Source organism: Ambystoma mexicanum, chromosome 7p (assembly GCF_040938575.1).
Source record: "Ambystoma mexicanum isolate Mex_15411 chromosome 7p, UKY_AmexF1_1, whole genome shotgun sequence".
NCBI lineage: Eukaryota > Metazoa > Chordata > Amphibia > Caudata > Ambystomatidae > Ambystoma > Ambystoma mexicanum.
This window is the reverse complement of record NC_090939.1, coordinates 586,674,692-586,697,462: the sequence shown is the minus strand read 5'-3', so window position 1 is coordinate 586,697,462 and position 22,771 is coordinate 586,674,692. Positions and strand designations below refer to the sequence as shown.

At 41.0% G+C, this 22,771-nt stretch overlaps 1 protein-coding gene across 3 annotated transcripts in view; it reads left to right on the top strand.

Annotated features, from left to right (window-relative positions):
- The window catches only part of GABRB3 (gamma-aminobutyric acid type A receptor subunit beta3), a 1,350,469-nt gene that overhangs the window by 1,139,067 nt on the left and 188,631 nt on the right, over positions 1–22,771 (top strand). For all 3 annotated transcript variants that reach the window (XM_069636590.1, XM_069636591.1, XM_069636592.1), the window contains 2 exons: positions 7,427–7,564; positions 20,800–20,952. In XM_069636590.1, coding sequence (XP_069492691.1) covers positions 7,427–7,564; positions 20,800–20,952 — 291 coding nt within the window. The remainder of the gene's footprint in view (positions 1–7,426; positions 7,565–20,799; positions 20,953–22,771) is intronic.

Genomic DNA, 22,771 nt, shown 5'->3' with positions numbered 1-22,771 from the left:
CTTCCCATTCTGCTGGTTTTAATGACAAACACTTTGCTTCCAGAATGCTTCTTAAGTGAAAAAGTATATTATGTCGAATGTCCCAAAAGGAAATTGTATGTAAATAACATTTGTTTTCCAGGACACTCCAGTGAAGAAACTCCTTCTTTGTGACTAAGCAGACAGGGGGAGGTTAGATGAAACCTCCTGACAGTAGTGTGGACACTGAGGTTTCAATGCAGCCTAATATCAGGAGAAGTCTTGAGGGCTTTCTTCAGAATCTTCCCACCAGACTGCAGGCCAAGTTGTCTGATAGACCTCTTCAGCTGTTCAAGCTGTTACTCAGGCTAGAAAGAACAAACAGTGTTCACCGAATGTTTACTGTATTCTGACAGACTTATCAGCATTCAACATTCAGGGCCTCTTCGCAGGCCACTGGGCACACTGTTGGCAGGGCAAACCCTCTCAGTTTACCTCCAGGGCATTATGGGTTCACTCCTCTTCTTCCACCTCTTCCTCTTGCAAGGTCTGTGTTACTTCACGCACTCCTATGACTCCTAGGCCCAGGATTCACAAGCACTTCTTGCTGATGCCAGAAGTCAGGTACCACGATTTTCACCCTAAGAAAAAGACCCCTTGCTCCTTGCTGTGGAAGGCTCCTGTTTCACTAGCTTCTGAGAAAATAGGGTCTTTGACTCAACTACCAGCATGTGCTTCACTAATTGGCAAGTGATTTCCACCAACTCTGCCACAGGCTTCGGCTCATTTGCCCAACAGACTACCAGTTTGGAAGTGCGGGTATTTTGGAGCTGCTGGAGACAAGATTCTCAGCCCCAGGTGGACTGATCAGCCTTTCAAGCTATGGATATGGGCTTTCCTTTCTCCCCATACGTTTTCCTCCAACAGCTGCCAGGTCTGACCTCACAGAGACTGATGGGAACTGCTACCTCCTGCACCAGGTGCTCCTCAGATTAATCTATTACAGGGCCCATAACATTAACATGGTCTCCTCAACAATCTAGATGTTTAAGCATACATGATTTCTTCTGTGAGTAGGAGCTTTTTAAAAGACAAAATCATTGAGACCATGCCAACTGCCCTTGAGGCTCCTACTCCCCAACAGCACCCTCTCCACAGGCTTTTCCGGGTCGTCCTATGCAGGCTCCCATACCACATCCAAACCAGCCTTAACCTCTACCCTCACTCTTTCAGGGGCACCTTCCATAGGCTTCCCCTCCTCTGGATCCTATGGCTGCATGCAACCCCAATCTACCTCTTCTAGACTCTGCAGTCCCTTGTGATCACAGACTGCTGGAGGGTGCACTTGTTAAATTAGTCAAACATTCCATGAGCGCATCCTTGCAGTGATGGACTTTCTTGAATTAAAAACCCCAAAAACAGAATGTGCAGAGACATGGGTTTGGGGCTGCAGCCTTCTGTGGCACACAAGAGAAGGCTGTCATTCCTCTTTAGTCTGGCATGATCAAGAAATGTGGAAAGGTCTGCAAGGTCCCTAATACGATGCATCATATATACCACAAATAAGATGCCAAATTCCATACTGAGAACGTATGCCTGGACTCAGACCACCTCTAGCGAAGTCAGTGGTAGTGACAACAGTGCCCTTCCGTCTCCAGCATTGCATCTTTCATAGATTCACATGGTGTGAATTTTCCCTGGCGTCAGGTTGGGAATCCTCGGTTACCTTATTATTCCTTACCTTGCTTAAATCAAAGAATACATTCCATTTTGAAGGCTCTCACCCTCCTTATGGGTGCTTTTGGTACCAACCAATAAGACATCGAGTAGTTAGACCCTTAGACCCTCCTCTTCCTCTCCTCAGATTCTGTGTGTCGTGCTGATGGAGTCCTTGTGTTTTCTCCTGAGGAAAAAAGTTTATTTGTTACCACACCTACAAGAAGTCTTGTCGTCAATACAGATAAGTAGGAATTGAAGGCAACAAGAAAGCCTTGTTTAAAGCTTGAGGGAGCCAGGCACACAGACTTTATCTACTGCTTGTACCCTTCCACACAGTAGAGCAGTGTGAGATTTATAGGGGATTAAGTTCTACAACCCTAAAAGACAGGAATCGCTGCCTTGTCTGCTGGCAATGTCAGTACAATTATTGCTTGCTGTAGCAAATGAGACTTGCTCGTATCACCTATAACAAGCATTTCAGATATTTACCTCTGCCCTCCATCACCATATCTACAAAGATACAGTGGAAGCTCACCCACCACATCAGCCCTAATGTCAACAGCAAACAACCCATCTAATAAAACCTTGCATGAAAAATAAATAGGTTAGCACTCATCTTACAAGGCTACAATGCAATAGCATTGGGGACACACAGACCACTCTCATTAACATTGAAAGGTGGAGGTCATGGGCTAGAGGGCATGGCTAGGAATCTTACATGGGCAGTGCCTGTCATACGGGAAGAAACATCTCGGGATAGTCTCAGGGTAATCCCAATGTAGCTCAAGTTGGAGAAGTGTGTTTCTGGATTTGTTTTTCCAAGAGCTGTTGTGTATCCTGTGCTGAAGAGTAAACATGCACTTTGCCTTGTGCAGTATCTTCATCTTGGGTGGAAACAGCACCTGGTATTGAATCCCCTTCCTTTGCACCACTTTCTTGACTTCCAGGAATGTTTTTCTTGCTGATTGCACAGTGGGGCTGAAATAGGGATATACCCGAAGCCTGATTGTTTTTCTATCCTATTTCCCTAATGTCTCTAGCTACATTTGGAACGTTCATGATCCCCATAGATAAAAATTATAGCAATGATTGATCATGGTGGTTGCCTTGTTGCCTGGATTTGCCTCAACGAACAATGCACGCTATCAGTCATAAAATACTGCAAAATAAACATGTTTTCCATGATTTTCAGGTAGTATTCAGCAACAGTTCTTTGGAGCTCTGAACCTCTGTCTCCTGGCAAACCATGTAAGCTTATTTTGTTTTGCCTTGAGCAAGATTTCAAATCTTCGTTGTTTGCCTTGACATGACCATAGCCTTCTTTAATTCCATTTTCATGATGATTCACTGCATCTGCTACCAGCCCTGTTCTTAGCTTCACTTCTATGAGTCTGCCACAGATTTGTTCAATTTATTGATGGCAGTTCTCCATCTTGGTTAACAACATGTCCAGTTTTTGGTCCATTGCGGCCATTGTGCCTTTCAGCACTTGCTGCGAGATCTTCAACTCTGCATAACGATCCACAGGGTCTGTTATAGCTAGCTGTGAGGAGCTCTGCTGCCAGACCAGCTCTGCTTCTGGTGTTACTGTGTATTCATCACGCTTGGACTGATTTTATTGTCACCCACAGCTACTAACTGCTGCAGCTCTGCCGAAGGCACTATAGCACTATAGTTATCAGAGAAGGTTCACCACAAGCCTGGGAGGTTCACTGCCTCCCCTACTCACTTACACCTCCACCCAAAGTGCCTGCAAGGAAATATATCCTTTCAGACGTTCCACAGGTAGTGTGCTAGTGAGGCAGGTGCATGCAACCTTCTCTGGCTGGTCCAGAAAGTGGGTTTATAGCAGTCCTGTTTTGCTGACATCAGTCCGGGATTCCCTCGAACCACCAGCAGTAGAATTTCACCACTCTCATTGAGAAAAGATTGGTCCTATGTATGCAATTTCTTGGGTCCACACACCTGGGGAAGTGAGCCTCTTTGTTGCGGCAAAACAAGACTTCTTTGGTGCAGTTTAGGGTCCCCCGTGCACTCATTAAGGACGAAACATAAAGTATTTTGGAGTTTTTGAAACTAGGAGACCATCATAAGCACCCCGTCAGTGGTGTTTTTTATACATCTTTTGCGCTGCACTGTACTGTATCTTTTTCCCGCCCAATGCGCCTGTGAAAAGCACCAGGTGACCTTCACGATTTTCCTCTTTGCTTGCCCCTCACTATTCGCTGCCACTCTTTCCCTCACCATCCCTCTTACTCTTGCTCATGTCCCCCTTCTTCACTCTTCACCATCTTTCCCTCTGTGCACTCATCCTCCTTACTTCACTCTGACCCTCTTTCCAGTGCCTAGACCTAGTCCCGAACCTTTGCATTTGGCATATAGGCTGTTTGGGGTGTTGGTGCCAGAGGTGAACCACCACCCTATGGCTAAAACCAATGCAACAGAGAAGAGACAAACGATTAAGGGTGTTGTGAAGCATAGCATTTAGTTGACGTGGCAACTAGTAACGCTTTGTGGCATTCTTTCACAAAATAAGCTCTCATTGATTCATATGGTGGAGAGCACCAAAACAAACCTATCTGAAGTTTCTTAAACTGTGTGACAGGCTTTAATTTCTATATAGTACATAGTTTACACCATGGTGGTAAGGGTACGACCCAGGCGGTAACTTACCGCCTGGGTCGTAATGAGGCCCATAGTCACTGAATTGCAGGAAACAGAATTTACTCCAGTTGACCTCGGGCGCAGATGTCTCTTACTCTTACATTACGCCTTTTTATCTTTATAAATATGCTGGAGGTAGTTGTATTTGTTACATTGCGTATCAAGTTGCCAGGTCACGTTATTGTCTTTCTGAGAATTTTGGGGGCACTACAGAAAATCATAAGCTTTCACTACACACTAATGTTACTAACTTTACCCACCATGTTCATTGCCTTTTATGTGACAGTGAATGACTTGTAAACACTAAAAACTAGAGTCCAGGATTCTAATCTCAGCGTCTCCACTCAACCACATTGTGTGATTCTGGGCATTTTACTGTCCCTTTTTTCTTTAGCAGCAAATGCAGGGACGAGTTAGAACAAAAACACAGACATTTGCGTAGAAAGTTATTAGCCCAGGGGTGTCGAGCAAAATACTGCCGGCTGGATCTGTTGCTCAAAGCCCACTTCTCCAGCACCGGCAGGGGAGACCAAAGACGAGGATTCCCTGCTGCAGTTTCTTCAGTGGCAGTAGCATGAGACTGTCAGCAGTAACTGATTATTTGCAGATCAACAGGAAATGAAAAGCGCAACAGCCATAAGGATGTGTTATACAGAGTCGAATGGATGGGATATACAAACCAGCTAAACAGCACAGAGTCGAATGGAAACTTAACTAAGGGGACACTACATAGAAATAAACATTCACCTTACAATGAATTAGCTGTTTTCTTTTAATTAAAAGCAAAACGATGTTTCTTTCTCCGGCCACCACATCATAATGTTGTAATCATTTATAAACAGGGAATGCTATTATTCTGAGCTCAAAACACAAAGAAATGGCCTATCAATCATCAGTGGTGCCTCTAATTAGGCAATAAACCCCGAGCTGAGGAGGGGGGGGCATTACCACTTCAGGTAATGTCCCCGGGCACATAGTTACAGCCCTGAGCCAAGCAAAGGCCTTAACGCAGGCCCGAGGATTTTCCTGAAGCGGTAATTGCCCCCCATCAAGGGGCTTATTGCTATTAGTATCTTGGCACGTTGTACCCGGGATATTAATAGTTGGTAGGTTGCGTTTCAAAACTTTGAAAACAAAAAAAACAAAAGTTGGCCGCCGTGGATCGGGGAGAAGGGACAATAGTAGTCCCTTTTCCCTTTCCATGATGGCCTTTCTGATGCCAGAGCTGCGCCAGCTACTGCCCACAGCGCAGCCAACGGACATGGACGCAGACAGTAGGTGGGGAGGGGCTGAGGGGTGCCTTGTTGTGTGGAAAAGGAGGGTAGGGGTGGGGTGATGGGATGCAGAGGCATGGGGAAGCGCACTTATTTGTGGGTACTTGTTCCCTTTCTAAGGCAGGGGCTGTACGGTGTGGTAAAGCCCCCGCTCTGAGCCTCCTCATTGGCTGGGAGTTTGCCCTCCCGCCGTCGGGGTACTAATATACCATGAAAACATGTATACCCCACTGCTTTAACATATCCAATGGTTGCCACTGTATGCAGTTATGCTTTTAATTTTCAGAGATCCAGTTGTATGGACCCCAAGAGGTGCACGTGACTCCAAACTGGCCCCTTGGCCGAATTAGTTTTTTCCCCCATTGAAGTAGCCATTATACCCACTTTGAATGCAGGGGTTTCAATTTAAGGTTTTGTGGCTTTGCCATTATGCTGCTACCCACACACTCGCCCAACTACCCTACCCAACGACATAACTTACGTTCCAAAACACTCTCTCACCCCACCCTTGCCTAGCCACGCACCTATCCCACGCCTCTGCACCCTTCCTCATGCCAGCCCATTCTGCATCACTACCTATCGACCTACCTAATCTCATATCTGCCTATCAAACTACCCACTCTACCCGATGCCTGTCTACCCACCTACCCTACCTAACACCTGAATATGATTCCCATCCTACCCCATTCCGACCTCTCCACACCCAACCACACATCTGCCTATATACACCATATCTACCCAATGCCTGTCTACTCATACTCACCTCATGCCATGCATACCTAACCCCACACACCCACACAATTACATTCCTGCCGAACTCCACCTTCCCTACCCTACACCTCATTAACGTTACCCACCCTACCTCACTGCACAACTGCCTACCCACCAACCACCCTGCACGCATCCCGTGTCTGCCAACCAACCCACCAATGCTTGCCTTCCCCACCTTTCAAATCCTGGCCACACAGCCTACCCTTACCTGACACTACCATCCTAACTTCACCCACCCTCCTACCTCACATCTGCCTCACACGTTCTCTCCCATCCACCCTTGGCTGCCATCGCTGACCCCTAAAATCACCATGATCCCATAGAAAAGCCATACATAAACAGTGATTACTTCACAATGTACAACGATTTTTCGCCTTGAAACGCTTGTGTACAGGCGCGTTTTAAATGCCATATCATATCATATATCATGCAAGTTTGTGTTTGCAGGCACATAACATTAGTGATAGATATAGTGAAAGGTCATCCATGCACTGGGTTGAACATACACTTTTTACTGAGTAAACTGCTGTGTGTTTGCATACACTTACTTGTGGTCGTGTTTGGAATTACTGGACTTGTAGGACTCAAGTATTTACTGCATCGGTACCTATAAATGGAAAATGCAATAAAGAACTTCAAATGTCAAAACTATCCACTTTGCCAGTGCTTGTTTTATACAGTAGTTTACCTCAACATTCAGCTAAAGTTACCCTTTCTATATGTGGCTAGATAATAAAATCAATTAACACTGCTATTGAGAAATCTAGCAAATGGAGAACTAAAAGTGAATGCTGACATTTTGTAATGAATAATTGGCCATGTGAGTTTCAGCAAATGATTAGTACTAGTGAAAGGCTGTTGCACATGATTAGGCAGAATTCAGGTGAACAGTTAAAATGTATCTTCATAATTTACAAAAAAGAAACCATTAATAATATACCAGCAAACAATGATGATCCTTGTAATTTTGTAAATGCATGTGTGCAGATGTGTACTCTCAAAATACGAACGTTTTCTCTTTGTACTATTGTATTTTCTAGATGGTTACACCACAGATGACATTGAGTTTTATTGGAATGGTGGGGACAATGCAGTTACTGGAGTAGAAAGAATTGAGCTGCCTCAGTTTTCCATAGTGGAATACAGATTGGTGTCCAGAAATGTTGTCTTCGCCACAGGTAATGTATTTAGGACATTGGTGAAAGGGCGTGCATGTGTAGATTTTAATCAGATCCTTTGATATTTCCCTAAGATGCAATCTAAAGTTATTTCTTTGAATGAATGAACACATATACCATGTCAGCAAATTGCTTCAGACATAGCATTACAATAATTAAAAGTGTATAGGTTTGCAAACTTTGAAAATAAATGTGTCTGTGTTCGGCATTAACACAATCCACTTTGTTGATGAAATTAAACATAGATAACAGTGTCAGTATAATATATCATGTTTTTTTGTCTCCACACGTTGTGATTTCTTTAACCGAATTTCCAAATTAAAACATGAGTAGGAAAGGACAGCGTCGAAGGTTCATTCCTTTACCCACTAAGCAATTTTAAACTGACAGCCAGAGAGAGAGAGAGAGAGAGAGAGAGAGGGAGAGGGAGAGGGAGAGAGAGAGAGAGAGAGAGAGAGAGAGAGAGAGAGAGAGAGAGAGAGAGAGAGAGAGAAATGACTAGATATGTGGATAAAGAGTTACAATCTTTTCTCACATTTTTGGTGGTTTTCAGTTAATTAAATGCCTTCAGAAGTTGTCACCAACCATATTTGGCCAGTTAACAAGTGAAAATACTTTTATGACTGTCTTCTAAGAACTAGCTCGAGAGACTGTTTGCAGTGGCCATTTGGCCAATGGACCATAAACCTTTATCTTTATGTTGTACATCGACTGAGAAAGGAGCGCTTTTCTTTTTCTGTATCCTACTAGACTAGAGGCACACACGCCTTTTCAAATGTTTGCTAAAGTGAGTGTACCCTATGAATTTGATGATGGTGTCAAAATGTTGTGAGGGAGCATGTCTCCAGTGAACAACAGAACAGATGACATAGATTTATTTTATGAGATGGTCTTAAAAATACTACCTTGAGACACCGCGTCTGGCCAACTGCCCATAAACCTTTATCACTTTGTGCTGTATGTTGACTGTGAAATGAGCACCTTTTACTCATCTTACTGGACCAGTGGTGCAGACCCCTTGTAAGATTTTTGCCAAAATGAGCCTAAACTGTAAATATGGCGATGGTCTCAGCATAATGTGGGGAGAAATGTTTCCAGTGGACAGGTGAAATAGGTTTATTCAGTTGGAGCATCTTTAAAGCTAGCTAGAGACACTGTTTGTGGTACCCATTTGGCCAATGGCCCATAAATCTGAATTCTTTTGTGGTGTACATTGGCTGTGAAAGGAGCACCTTTTCTGCATCATACCAGAACAGTGGAATACACAGCTTTTTAGACGTTTAGAAATTGAAATTGCACTGTATACAGTATAAAGGAATAGGTGGTCAGAAAAGGATGTCATACAAGCATATGCTTGTGACAGCCAGGAATGCTTCATTTTGTTTGAGGCATAGGGCCTCATTACGAGTGTGGCGGTCTGGAAACAAGGGTGCCGGTAAGCTTACCAGCCCACTTGTTTCCGGACCACCACACTATAAGTCTGCCTGCCGGGGCCGCTGCGCCCGGCCAGTCTAACCCTGCCGGGCGCAATGCACCCAGTAGGCAGAGTTATCATGGAAGCACCAGCACCGTTAGCAATGGTGCCGGTTCTTCTAAGTCCCCATTTCGTCACTGGAGTGGGGACTTACCGAATTCCCCGCCTGACTTCCCACTACACCAGGACTTGTCATGTCCCTGTGGAACTGGAAAGTCAGGTGGCGGATTCAGTGTTTCGAGGTTGCGGCAACCCGCCGGTGCCACTGACCCCGTAATGAGACCTAGAGTTTATTTGATGTGATTATCTGTATATCATTGATGAGACACAGCATTGTAGTATGTCAGATGTTGGACTCCTTATCTATATATATAAAACTCTTAGGTATGTTTCTGTACTCAGCTGATGCAATTTATCAGTGTTAGGTTTCCCTCTGCTGTCCATTTGGTAAAGTGCACCTTTGTGTACATTTTCGAAAATTAATATTGGTGTTAGGTTGCCCTCTGCTGCACAAATGGCAAACTGCACCCCTGTGCAGATTTTTTAAAAATTAAGACAGTAGATTTTGTTTAATCATTTTGGAACACATAATGATTTGTCTGAATGTTAGGAGTAACAAGGATCACAATACTGAGTACCTGCCCCATCTACACGGCAGGTTTTGCAGCAGCATCTCCAACAATCCCATTTAAGAGCACCTCCCTCCTTTGTTCTTATAGAGCCAAGTGGATTGAAACAACATATAGATGAAGCAAGGCGGTATTCATTATCATTTACATTGGATGTTAAATTTGATGTCATGTCATTTCTAAACATGACGTGCCTATTCAGCATCTTTGTGAAATGATAAAATATTTGAACAACAATATCTACTTATGACCAAGCAACATGATGGAGTTTAGCTGACAAGTTGGCAACATACTTAATTTGAAACAATAACATAAATCCAATCTAAGGAACAAACAAGATATTCATGTGATAGATAATTTTGATGATTTTTAATAAACAATTTTTACTGTGACTAAAAAGTATAAATAAAAACAGATTTCGTTTAGGTTTAATAAAAAAAATGACTATTAAATCCAGCTTGATTTGCTTGTCTCTTAATGAACCCTCTGTATATTCCAGTCGCACAAGGAAATTCCTCCTTTATGGATCATGCAACACATCCAGTTATCACTCTATGCGTTCTGACCCGTAGTCTTCCATTAATCCACCACATGTAGGCTCTATACACCACAATTCAATTGACAGAACATATGTATAAAGGTTGATTTTTGCTACTAATTTTAAAAATGCATACTTTTCTAGAAGATCACTAAGCAAAAAGTAGTGAGCTATAGAGGTCGACAACAACTAGAAATAAAAGGAGGAATATAAAATCCATATACAAGGCCAATATTATATTAAGTGAAAAATAAAAAAAAGGAATATATTGGACATACAAGTATTATTTTTTGGGGCGATTTTGTTTGTGAAAATAAACTTTGTATACTTTATGTCAAGAAATAGTAACTTGAGAACACTGATTGGTTGACTGTAACAAAAAACAAGAACTATAACAAGATAGAAAACACTTGAGATTCTTGGGAATATGGGTATTATAGTACTTTTTACCCAATTGCATGCCAGTTAATCTATAAAAAGGATAGACACAATGCTCACTCATGATTAGGCACACGTAGACAAACGGTGCTACAAAGTTCATTCAGGAGTGCCATCAGCTTTTGAAAAACAGAAAGTGCATGGCACACTGCCCTGAATTCAGTTATGCTTAGTGGCTCATCCTCCGATATGTAGGCCATGCAGATAGAGTTTTCATGGCAAAATGTATTTTTATCCAAACCAGGGATCAGTTGACAATGATGGCAGCTACACCAAGTGGAAATGTCCTCCATGTTACTCAGTTCAGGATCAGGAGAATGTTCATCCTCTGTGCCAGTCATCTCCAAAATGTTTCCTGGCTTTGCTTTGAATGCATTTCTTAATCAGTGTATTTGGGCTCCTACATGAGCCTCTGAATATTGGCCATGATTGTTGCGGAATGAAACCACAAAAAAACAACTGTTTATATAGACAAGAAATAGGGAATTATACATAAAATCACAATTCAAATCACAAGAATTAAAAAAAATATATACTAAGGTAATCATGTTTCTTCATTTGGAAAGCGACAAATAAGGGACAATTGATTTAAACAATGTTGACAACAATGAGGTAGAACTTATCAATGGGTTAATGGTGCCAAAAAGACATCAAAACAAAGATTTGGGGACAAATAGCTAATTCACAAGGTGCCACATGAGGTTGAGCATGTTTCCAATAGCATAAAAACTTAAATAAACATACTTTTTGTGTTGTAGCCAACAATAGATTTTGTAGGACTTTAGAAGTTATTACGATTCATAAAATAAATAGCGCAAGCACTAAGTCATGCAAAACGATATTACTGGGATCGGAGAAAGGCTTTGTTGATATTTATTGAACGAAGACGAGTCTTGTGTGACATGTGATTACTGAGAGAAGTCAGAACTGAGAGGCAGACACAAAGTTCTAATGTTTTAACATTTACATTTTTTATTAAAATAAAAAGGTGTTTGGATTAAGACCCATCTGTCCCTATCCTAATAATAGTGTTACCTGCCTATGAAACTAAATCTAAAGCAAGCTGACCTTGTGTCCAAAATATATTTTACCCCCACACTAACATACACAATTAAAAGGTGCAAGGTAAATGTCTCTCTTTCCAATTCAACACAAGTGTGTAAAAGTTCAAAGGTGTAATTCCAATAAAATAACATTTGTGTCCAGGGGTTGGTTCCCTTCCACTGTACTAATTCAGGGAAACTATTTTGCTCCAACAAAGTTCCAATCAAGTCAATGAACATGTCTCTTTCACACAATACTTTCCTTAGATTAGCAAAGCAAATGGCTCTTCTATAAAAACTTTTCTCAGGATAATACAACAAATGTCTTTTCCATATAACGCTTTTCTCAGGATGACAAAACAAGTGTCTTTTTCATAGAACACTTTTCTCAGGATGGCAAATCCTTTTAACTTCAACAATTGCTTCAAATGATAATATATCTCTTTCACACAACTTTTCAAAATTTTGATTTTTCTGGTATACTATCCTGCCAGGAATTTCTCAAGTGAATCTTTTCATTTCTACCTTCTAAATTCCTGGTGTACTCCCCTGTCAGGAATTGCCCCCTTCGGTGTTCGCAGATCCCCTGGTGTACTCTCCTGCCAGGTATCTCTTTCCTAAAGGGCTACCTGATATGTATCATTCACCAGGTTTTTTCTACAATGTTCACTTTTCTAATATCTTTTGGCTTTTGCCAATGCTTGTTCCAAGTTTCTCCATATTGACATTTCATAAAAGGCCGACATTCCAAGATGGCCGCCCGACCGACGCAGCTTGCCTTCTTCCTTGCATAGGCATCACCAGGCTGCCGATCCGCTGCATTCACCCATTTGCCTTCTTATCCAGCCAATCCTTAAACCGGTAGGCGTAGCCGGCCTCCAGCAACAAGGCCTGCACTAAGGCCTCTTACCTGTCCCAGCCTGTCCACGCCTTCCCAGCCGTCAGCCTGTTACTCTGCTCGCCGGAACTCACCACAAGGTACACTGTAACTGTTACTCTCTAAGAGAGCGTGGCTAATTAGCACAACGCGGCAAACTGTCTGGCCCCCTGTACTAGCTTGCCCTCCCACGCATATACCTGTCGGCACTTTGCCTAATGCGCTATACCTTACATGTATAACTAAAATAACATTTGTTTGCATGCTAATGTTACTCAAAGCTACAGCAGCTGACTGCCTGACTAGTTCCGCCTACACAAGCATTCTGCATGTCCCTGTTATAACATAAAAGTGTCCCCTGCTTCCTAGACTGTAACTTTACTCTGGTGTTAGCACACTGCAGGCATAGCATGAGAATGTCTGTGGCCCTTTTTCAGAAATGTACTTGTACTTCAACATAGAGCACCCACTGAATACAGTATTATAAGTCTATCTGTCTCTTTTAAATGGTCATTGCACCCAGATGCTAGCACATACCACAACTTAGTCTCGAGGGTCTCGGGCCCTCTGCATGAAAATCGAATCTATATGCTAGCACATCCAGACTTAGTATGTTAGAATTTTCTCTGCATCCTATGCCATAACTGTACTTGATGTTAGCACACAGCATATGCAAGTCCTAGTGTGTGTTTCTGGCCTTCTGCATGAAAATCGAATCTAGCCGCTAGCACATCATGGCTTAGTATATTAGAATTTTCTCTGCATTATATACCATAACTGTACTTGATGTTAGCACATAGCATATGTAAGTCCTAGTGTGTGTTTCCGGCCCTCTGCATGAAAATCGAATCTAGATGCTAGCACATCCATGCTTAGTATGTTAGAATTTTCTAAGCACTTCTAAGCATACTATAACTGTATTTGATGTTAACAACTGACTTCAGATACCTATACACAGCACCCCTAGGTATAGAACAGAATTATACCCCTGCCTTCCATAACGGAAACAATATTTTGATGTTAGTGTATAATATGCTCCTACCATAGTCTGAAAATGTCCATTGCCTGCTCTACCAAATTAACTCAGACCTTACTCCTTAGCCTTACTATCCTGTCTATTACGGCCCTTGCTATTAAAACAAGCCCTCCTAAGGACAGAAACTTGAGACTCAGGGCTAGACTGCCCAATCTCTACGAACCTAAAAGCAACCTCCCCAACAATGGTAATAGACGTACTACTACCCAGCCTAAAAACTCTCCTGCGACATCAACGCAGACTACCTATACCTGTGCTCAAACCGCGACCAAGATTCACATTATCCAAAACACCCTCTCACATAAAACCACCCCAACAGCCAAACCCAACAGTACCTTAACGCTAACAGGGTCCCTCATCAATGCTAGATCAGTGGTAGCCCATGCTGCTGAAATTGCAGACATCTTAAATAATGACAACCAGGACCTCAGAGCAGACCGACCTAATGCCAGAGGTGGTGGCCTAGCCAGCATCTTCAAAACGACCCTTCCTATTAGACTTGCCACATCAACACCCTACTCATCCTGTGAAATACTCACAGCCAAATTGCCCCGTTCCAATAACCGTACTCTATCTATCCACCGGATATATAGTCCACCTGGGCCACTAGGCACATTTGAAGACGACTTAACTAGTCTCATAGCCAACAATACAAAAGACCACTCGCAAACTCTACTGATGGGAGATTTTAATCTCGGCTTTAATGATATTGACAACAAACATGCTGAATAAATTGCAGCTTTTCTAAAAGACCATGGTCTTACTCAAAAAGTCCTCTCCCCGACCCACATTAAAGGCAGTACCCTCGACTGGGTATCTGAACTAAACTGTAACATCAACATCACTGATGTTATCCCACAACCATGGACAGATCATTACTTAGTAACCTTCTCCGCCACACTAGATCTTCTCAGCCCTAAGATCAATAACATGGTACCTCCCCTCCCGACCAGAATGAAGAAGGACATTACTGCTGAAAAACTTCTCCCTCTCCTCCTCCCTCTCCTCCTTCCTGCTATCTCGGGATTGGAAAACCCCTGACGCCCTAGTAAATACCTTCAATAATGCCATGACCAAGGCACTGGATACGATAGCTCCTGTCAAACTACGCAAGCTAAACAGGAAGCCACTTTAAAGCATGGTTCACTCCACAACTCAAATCTCTAAGATTACAAAAAAGAAAGCTTCAATCTGTTTGGCCTCACTCCCCCTCTGAAAATAATAAAAAGAACCTAACCGAATTTGCTAAACTATACAAAAAAGAAATAACTAAAACCAAAAAGAATCACTTCAATGATAGGATTGCGAAAGCTAATTCTAACACCAAAGAACTATTCTCCATCCTCTGCGAATTAAAATCCCCTATCCAACCGACTGACAATGCCCCTAAAGACAAAGCATGGTGTATCAACATTCAAAATGCTCTATCAAACAAAACCTCTTCTCTCCAATGTAAAATTGCAAAAAAAGGCCACAATGCCACCTTCTAATCAACAAACATCTCAACCCCAGGAGACTAGGACAGCCCCACCCTTTAGATTCAAGACTATCTCCATAATTGATACAGAAAAAATAATACTTTCCCTTAAACCCTCAAATTGCAAGGGTGACATGTGCCCAGCACAAATAATAAAGGACGCGGCTAGGGACCTAGCCCCCTTTATCTCCAAGCTTATAAACTCCTCCTTTAAATCAAACACGGTACCTGCCAATCTTAAAGAATCCTGGGTCCTCCTTTTACTTAAAAAACAAACCTTGTACCCCACCATCCCCACCAACTACAGACCAATCACCACCATGCCATTTCTACTTAAAATCCTAGATAGAGCTGCCTACATACAAATCCAGGACTACCTGGAAGCCAACCACCTACTTGGCTCACAGCAATCTGACTTCCGCCCCCTCCATGGCACGGAAACAGCTTTGCTAGACCTTAAAACACAAATTGAAGAGTTAAAGGATAACGGAAAAACAGCTCTGCTTCTCCTACTGGATATGTCGACAGCCTTTGATCTGGTGGATCATGCAGTCTTATGCAACCACCTCATATCTGCCGCCAACTTCACTGGAGATGCCATAGCCTGGGTCCAATCCTTTTTAGCTAATCGCACGATGAGAGTCTTCTCCACCTCTGCCTCCGCTGACCCCATCAACATAACCTGTGGTGTCCCACAGGGATACTGTGTCTCCCCCACCATGTACAATATCTTCACCAAGCCTCTGTTTGACAAGTTGGACAGACTGGGCGTCACCTACACTAACTATGCAGATGACGACACCCAGATCCTCATACCCCTTTTGGGCAACTTTGAGGCGGACTCAGCCTTGGTGAACAAGATTTACACCCTCATTCAGGCATGGATGGCATCCCATGGCCTCTGCCTGAATGACGATAAAACTGAGATACTAATCCTAGGCTCTGAAGCCAACATCCAAAGACTCAGTCCCAACTAGGCAGGCTTCAACATTGATAACAACCCTATCAAGGTGATGTCCGTGGTTAAAACTCTAGGATTCTACTTGGACTCCTCCCTCAGACTTAAAAAGCAAGTCTACTCCCTCGTCTCCTCTACAACATATACCTGCAAACTAATCCGAGCATCCAAACCATACCTCTCTAACGCTAGCTGTATCACACTAGCCAATGCTCTTATCATGTCGAGATTAGATTATTGCAATGCCTTGTACTCAGGAGCCAACAAATATGTTACCGATAAAATTCAAAGACTGCAGAATAACGCCCTAAGAGCACTACTGGATATCCCCTACAGAGAGCACATTACCAAATTCAGGAAAGAGGTTAACTGGCTGAAAATAACGGATAGAATCCTCCTTAAAACAGCTTCTCGGCTAACATGCTGGAGATCCCTAGGTTCAAACGGGCAACAGCGGGAGGAACTAGCTTCCCCGTTAAAGCTGCGCAATGCTGGAACAAGCTACCACTTGACCTCAGACTAGAACAACCATACCCTAAATTTAGACACAAGGTACTCAATTGGTTGTGCACTACCGACACATAACCTGACTTAGACTTATCCTACCACGCCTGGCCTCTATCTGACCTTGCACCCACTGAATTACTCTGTACTCTAGGCAATTGCGCATGTATGGCTATTTATAATGTTATATATGCATATGTAATATAGATATATGTTGTTGTATATTCATGTACCTGTTGTACATATTTGTTCTAAATACTGTAACTAAGCTATAAGAATTCTTGTGTACTGCTGCGCCCGGCTATTCATCCCCTCCCACATGATCCTCCCTCCTCCGTGATGACTCTGCAGGATTCATCACAATACATTATGTAGACAGTACATTGAGCTCCATCATTCACTAAATTCATGACAAGGACTGTTGCATAGAGGATGCGCCAGCTGATGTCAAATTGAGGGGTGTGAGCTATGATTTTTTGCCAACAGGGTTGTGGGGAAAATTATAGGCAAATGAAAACTGCCTGAATTCAAAGCAAGAGGCGCTGAAAAGTTGCATGGATTTTCGAAGAGTGACACCTATGATTCAACTGTTAGGAGAAATATTGCGCCTAAAAATCAGGTTATTAGGTGCCTCCTTTTGTAATGGACAGCAACAATACAAGACATGGAGACGGCCTCAATGTAGAGCAATAGGTGCCAAAAGACGACATTCAGTCACTTGCTTCCTTGAGAGACGGCACTGAAAACAGGAGATTTGTCCATGCCACACTCGAAAAGCGAAAGGCCTATGTGTGCAATTTAAATCAACAAGGAAATAAATCCAGCCTATCCTGTAGAAATATTACGTCAAACAATGCATAAAGCCAGTGTATTCACATGTGGGGATTTTCTCAACTAACTCACTATTTGCTTTTAAATACACCACAGCTTATTGATAAGTGGATTGTTTACTGCAACACACTGCATTCCAATAATGTGAAGTAATGATGAATGAAAAAAAAGATAATTATAAATGAACAAACAAAGAAGCAGTTGTTCTATTGGTTTAAATAACACTTGTATTAAACAGTTCTTTATTGTGCTAACTTCAAGTTTACCTGAATTTCAACTCAGAGCCTGACCCCCAACTTTAGGAGTTATCCAGGGGATATAAAGACAAACCGACATACAAAAAATATAAAATCTGAGGGGGTTCACAGAAGATTACATTATAGAGTGTCCAGATGGTCTATTTTGCAACCTAGCCTCAAAGGCAAATCCATCCATTAAAAGTAAGACTTTGGAACTTTGGCTGGGAATACAACTGTTCTTCTAGAAGCTAATGCAATGTGAACAGTGGGCCTGTCAAAAAATCCTGATCAATAATTAACCAAGACATCACAAAAAGTGGTTTGCATATAGTATTAATAATAATAACAATAATAAAATCTGTAATTTTATAGCACTTTTGCCAAAATGCTTTACATACTATTATTAGCACCCAACCAAAGTTGGTGCTCATTTATTGACCTCGAATTAAAGGTTGAGTTGGCATGGCCAGTATTAAAACCTATGAGCTGCAGATCACACTGATCTCAGCACCGAGCATTCAACTCACTGAGATATTGTAAAGGCTTTATTAAATATAACTCAAGGTCCCGAGTGGATTTACAGGGCATGTCCGATCAAGTATTTTCTTTGATTTAAACTGCACACTTTATTTACCATTAACCTTATATGCAAAAAGCAAACATTACTCATAAGTCTGGAACTATAAGACTTAGAAACATGAGAATGGGTACTCAGAGAAGGATTAGGGACACCTCTTTATTTTGACACCAAATTAAAATCCTATACAATAATCAGAAATTATTAAAATGAGAAAAATGCTTAACTTAAGCAATATGCCAAATAGTTGGGTTGCATACCCAGGCGTGCATCTGCAAGCACAACTTCCAGCAATCCTTATTTCATTAAATTAGCATATTGTTGCCATGAATTATGGAGCAAAAACTAAATGGCATCCTGCAGTGAAAGAGTGAAATAAGCCCCATCTGAGGCTGTTGTTATAAATATAGAAATTATAAGTATCAAATTAAGATTGGGAGTATGCATTCAAGAGGAATGTCTGAATATGAGGCAGGCCAATTGAAAGACCAGGCCAATCACATAGTATGACATGACTATGACGTAATCATGGGAATTTCGCCCCCTTTAAAAGTAGTGTGAGCACAAAGGAGGGTATTCTGATTTTGGAAAAGCTTCCAGGAAGAACACAATTCCCCATTAGATGAATGATGAATCTGGATACCATTGAGATAATTGGGTCCTGGTTATGAGAGATTCAGAACCAATTTCTCCTGGAGGCAGGCCTCCTGTGGGGAAACAGGGAGAAAGGCACCAGGAGTGGCCTGCTGACTGGGAGATTTCTAATCTGAGATCGTCACACTTGGCACCATGCCATGAAAGGTCCATTCTAAGTGAGCATGAAAGCTCACCAAATCCAATTGGACAATACCCTATCGTTACTGTCTAATAGCCCATGTGTGCTAAGAGCCACTCATCCCAAATATTTGCTTTGAAATGCAACAGTGTTTCCAATTATATTTAAAGCTCAGTGCAATTTGACTGCATATAGATTATGTTGTTTGCTAGTGTGAGTTACATCCTAATTTCATTACATTTGACACTAAAGGAGATTGCAGTAACAGCCTTTGTTGGTAATATTGGGCAAAGCAAAAGAAGATGCTAGCATAGTAGAGAAAGAACCAATGTTTTCAGTATCTTATTATTATGACATATATGCCATCCTGATTGCTATGGCACATTTAAATTCAAGGGCCAGTAGGCAGCAAAGTTACAATTAGACTGTTTTATTTATTCAGACCTCAATGTGTATACACACTCAATTATGGAAATGAGGGATTGCGTGTGAGTGTTAGTGATTTAAATTCAGGCAAGTCGTTTTCGTAGACAAGCTGTCTGTGATTGTGTAACATTGTGGTGACTTCCCCTGCATAAAGGTAGAGGCATCCTTAGCTGTGATTTCACCTTTCATTTTGTTATTTAAATACATTTGAGATTTGATCAAATCACCTGTTTATTGCCTATAATTGTGGGATGGGACTGTATAACTAAAGGGGTTATTAGATCAAGATGCAGAAGATTTCATAATCACAAAATGGCAGATGAGAATAGGGGCAGTTAGCAAATATTATTGTTCGAAATGTAAGTTATGGACCACAGAAATAAGACATTTAATACATTGTTATATGGTACAATGCGGATTTCATTTTCATTGGTCAAATTAAACATGTGAGTTAGATAGTTAGATCTTCCTTAAAGTATACATCATGTCCACAGTATGGGATTCCTGGTGTGGATGTATGCCGTAGTTCAATATTGCTGGCCTCTGCTCAATGGGTCCTTGAAAAGGTGTATGTGTCTCCACTGGGGGTGTGGGGGTGTAACCATTGTCATCTGTGGGTGAGAGTATCATCATGTAATGTGTTATATCCTAGGTACTAATAGTCAAGTGAGGAAAGTTGTGTCATAATGTGCCATGCATCCATGTATCGCCATGCTGTCCTGTCCCGCTTAGAAGGAATTCCTATAAATATGGTGGAAAGGGGACTATGCACTAAGCGTAAAGTAGTAACTATAGTGAGCTCCCTTTGCTTTAAAGTCTACTGTTTGGTGTATCCTGCTTTGCTGAGTCTATACATGGGGCTTAAAGTAGTAATGTGACACTCCTAGACATGATATACAATAGAAAGTGGAACTCATGAGTTTGAAGGTTGACAGTTATGTTGGTGCTGAGGCTGGGTGGATACCCTACTGGTTGTGTGGCGTTTCCTTATAAATAGTTTAACCTATGCATTCCTGCTTTGCCATTCACTTATTTTATCAGATACTTTGTACACTTTGACAATGCAAAATTAAAGTTAATTTTCCATCCTTTAAGTCAACTAAAATATGAAACCACGATAATAGTTTGAAGTGATTATACAGGAAGATCGTTAAAACACTATTTACATAATTTTATGAATGTGGACTAATGATTGTGAACATTACTAAAACAAAAACAATAAATTGATTGTGTAAATACAGTACATTAAAAAGTTAGCAGTTTCTATTTTGTGGTGCATTGTGATAATGTTAATTAGTAATGGTAATAGCGTATTGGTCATATAAAGGTGGTACAACAGTCAATGAAATGCATACAATGTTATATTCTTTATTTGAATAACCTTCTGTTGCTTTTCTCATGTTTGGTTTCTAGGTGCCTATCCCAGACTTTCATTGAGCTTTAAATTGAAAAGAAATATTGGATATTTTATTCTCCAAACCTACATGCCCTCCATTCTTATTACTATACTTTCCTGGGTATCATTCTGGATCAACTATGATGCCTCAGCAGCAAGAGTTGCTCTTGGTATGTAATCAACCTTTAAATAATTATCAAGTAATGATTTTCCCAGGTTTTACAGCTAAAAAACCTATTTGGATCAAAGCATTGGTTTGCATATAATAAGTACAATAAATATCATGTATGGAAATATGTTGATGTATTCATTATGCTCCTGTGACTATGAAAGAATTGGTGCCAGAGGTTGACACAAGAATAAGAAATAAAGTGTGTTGAAGTAAGGGAAGCTTGCTCAGAATAAAATTAGAAAATGTATAATTTTGATAATTTACAAGTGTGTATTGATATATATTAAAGAACGTTGAGGCCAAGAGTTACCAAAACATTTTAATTTTTTACGCGCACCTTCCCATAAGAGTGTTATACTTTGAGGCACACCCACAAAAGCCCCAGTAAATTCCCAAAAATCCATAATATAATATAATTGAAAATGTTTTCTTGTTTGCAGGTTTAGCTGGATGTATTAATAAATGTTACACATCATTAGGCCATCTACCTCAAATTATAGCTCTGAACCTCCTTGATGAAAAGATGTTGATTCTCCTCATGTCTTGGTACAGGACTATGTAGAAAGAGCAATCAACATGTAAATATGTCAAATGTTAAAATATATCAATATATGAGAATCTGGTACACATCCAATATTCCCAGGCTTTATTAGAACATACTCAACACATATCAGAGATGGTTCACCATTGACTGGTAACCTTTTTTAGATAGCCCAAATATTAACTGTCTGAAGTTACACTATTTTTGTATAATCTCAGGTTGGTTTACTCATTAAAATCCCACAAGGATACATTATTTATTTATTGAACCGATCACCTATGTAATTATCAAGAACCAAACACCTTTTTACCCATACATTGAAAAATACAAATTTCATTTTTAATTTCATACTAACAAGTAAAAGTGTCATTGTATGAGTAAAGGAAAAACACCAAACAATCACATAAATACAAGCCAGTAATTAAACATGAGGTTAGTAAAGAAGTAATTTAACAAAATCCAAAAAGCTGGTTTGGGAAATCCTATATTTTCATAATTCAAATTTTCTTCAGCCAAAGTTTGCCTGTGAACAACAGAACAGAGAAATTCCTTAAAATAATTATCTTATTTAAATTTTCAAATGCTTTAGTTTAAATCTGTGACTGGGTAATTCTCACTTTATTCAGAAATCTCCAACGCCATTCCAACTAATCAAATGGTATCTTAAACATTGTGTCCAGCGTTTGGGAATCCATCACTGAACCCCCCATAACACATAACCCATCAGGTTCTGCTTATTTTTCAAAATCTTTACTTATTAACCATCCAGGATCTAACAATGTAGCATAACAGTTTAGTTCATAGATACAGGGCCTATTCTGTAAGTTGAATCCTAGATGAGTTTACCATCAAAGCGGACATCTGAAAGCACATGTGTCATCAACAGAATTTCAAATGTAACATACCTGTATCTTGCCTGTTTGGCCGGTTTTTATGCACACCTTTCAATAGAGTGTGAGTGTCCAAAAGGTTTTTGCACAATAACAACTCATTGTATTTATCGGGAAAGACCCTGCCAATCGTACCCAATGGATGACACAGCAGTAATCAAATAATGCGCATTCCGGTCTCCAAAGTATAATTGATCTCTGCCACCAGGCTGCTCTCGATGTCCAGTGCTCCTCCTAAAAAGGTATCTGCATCTAAGCGGCCTTGTCGATCTCAACAACTAGAACATTTCACTTATTACATGCATTCCACTTATTTACACAGTGTCTCAGGATAACAGGAACATGTTAGGTAACATTACTTCCAAAACACTCAACTGACCATTCTA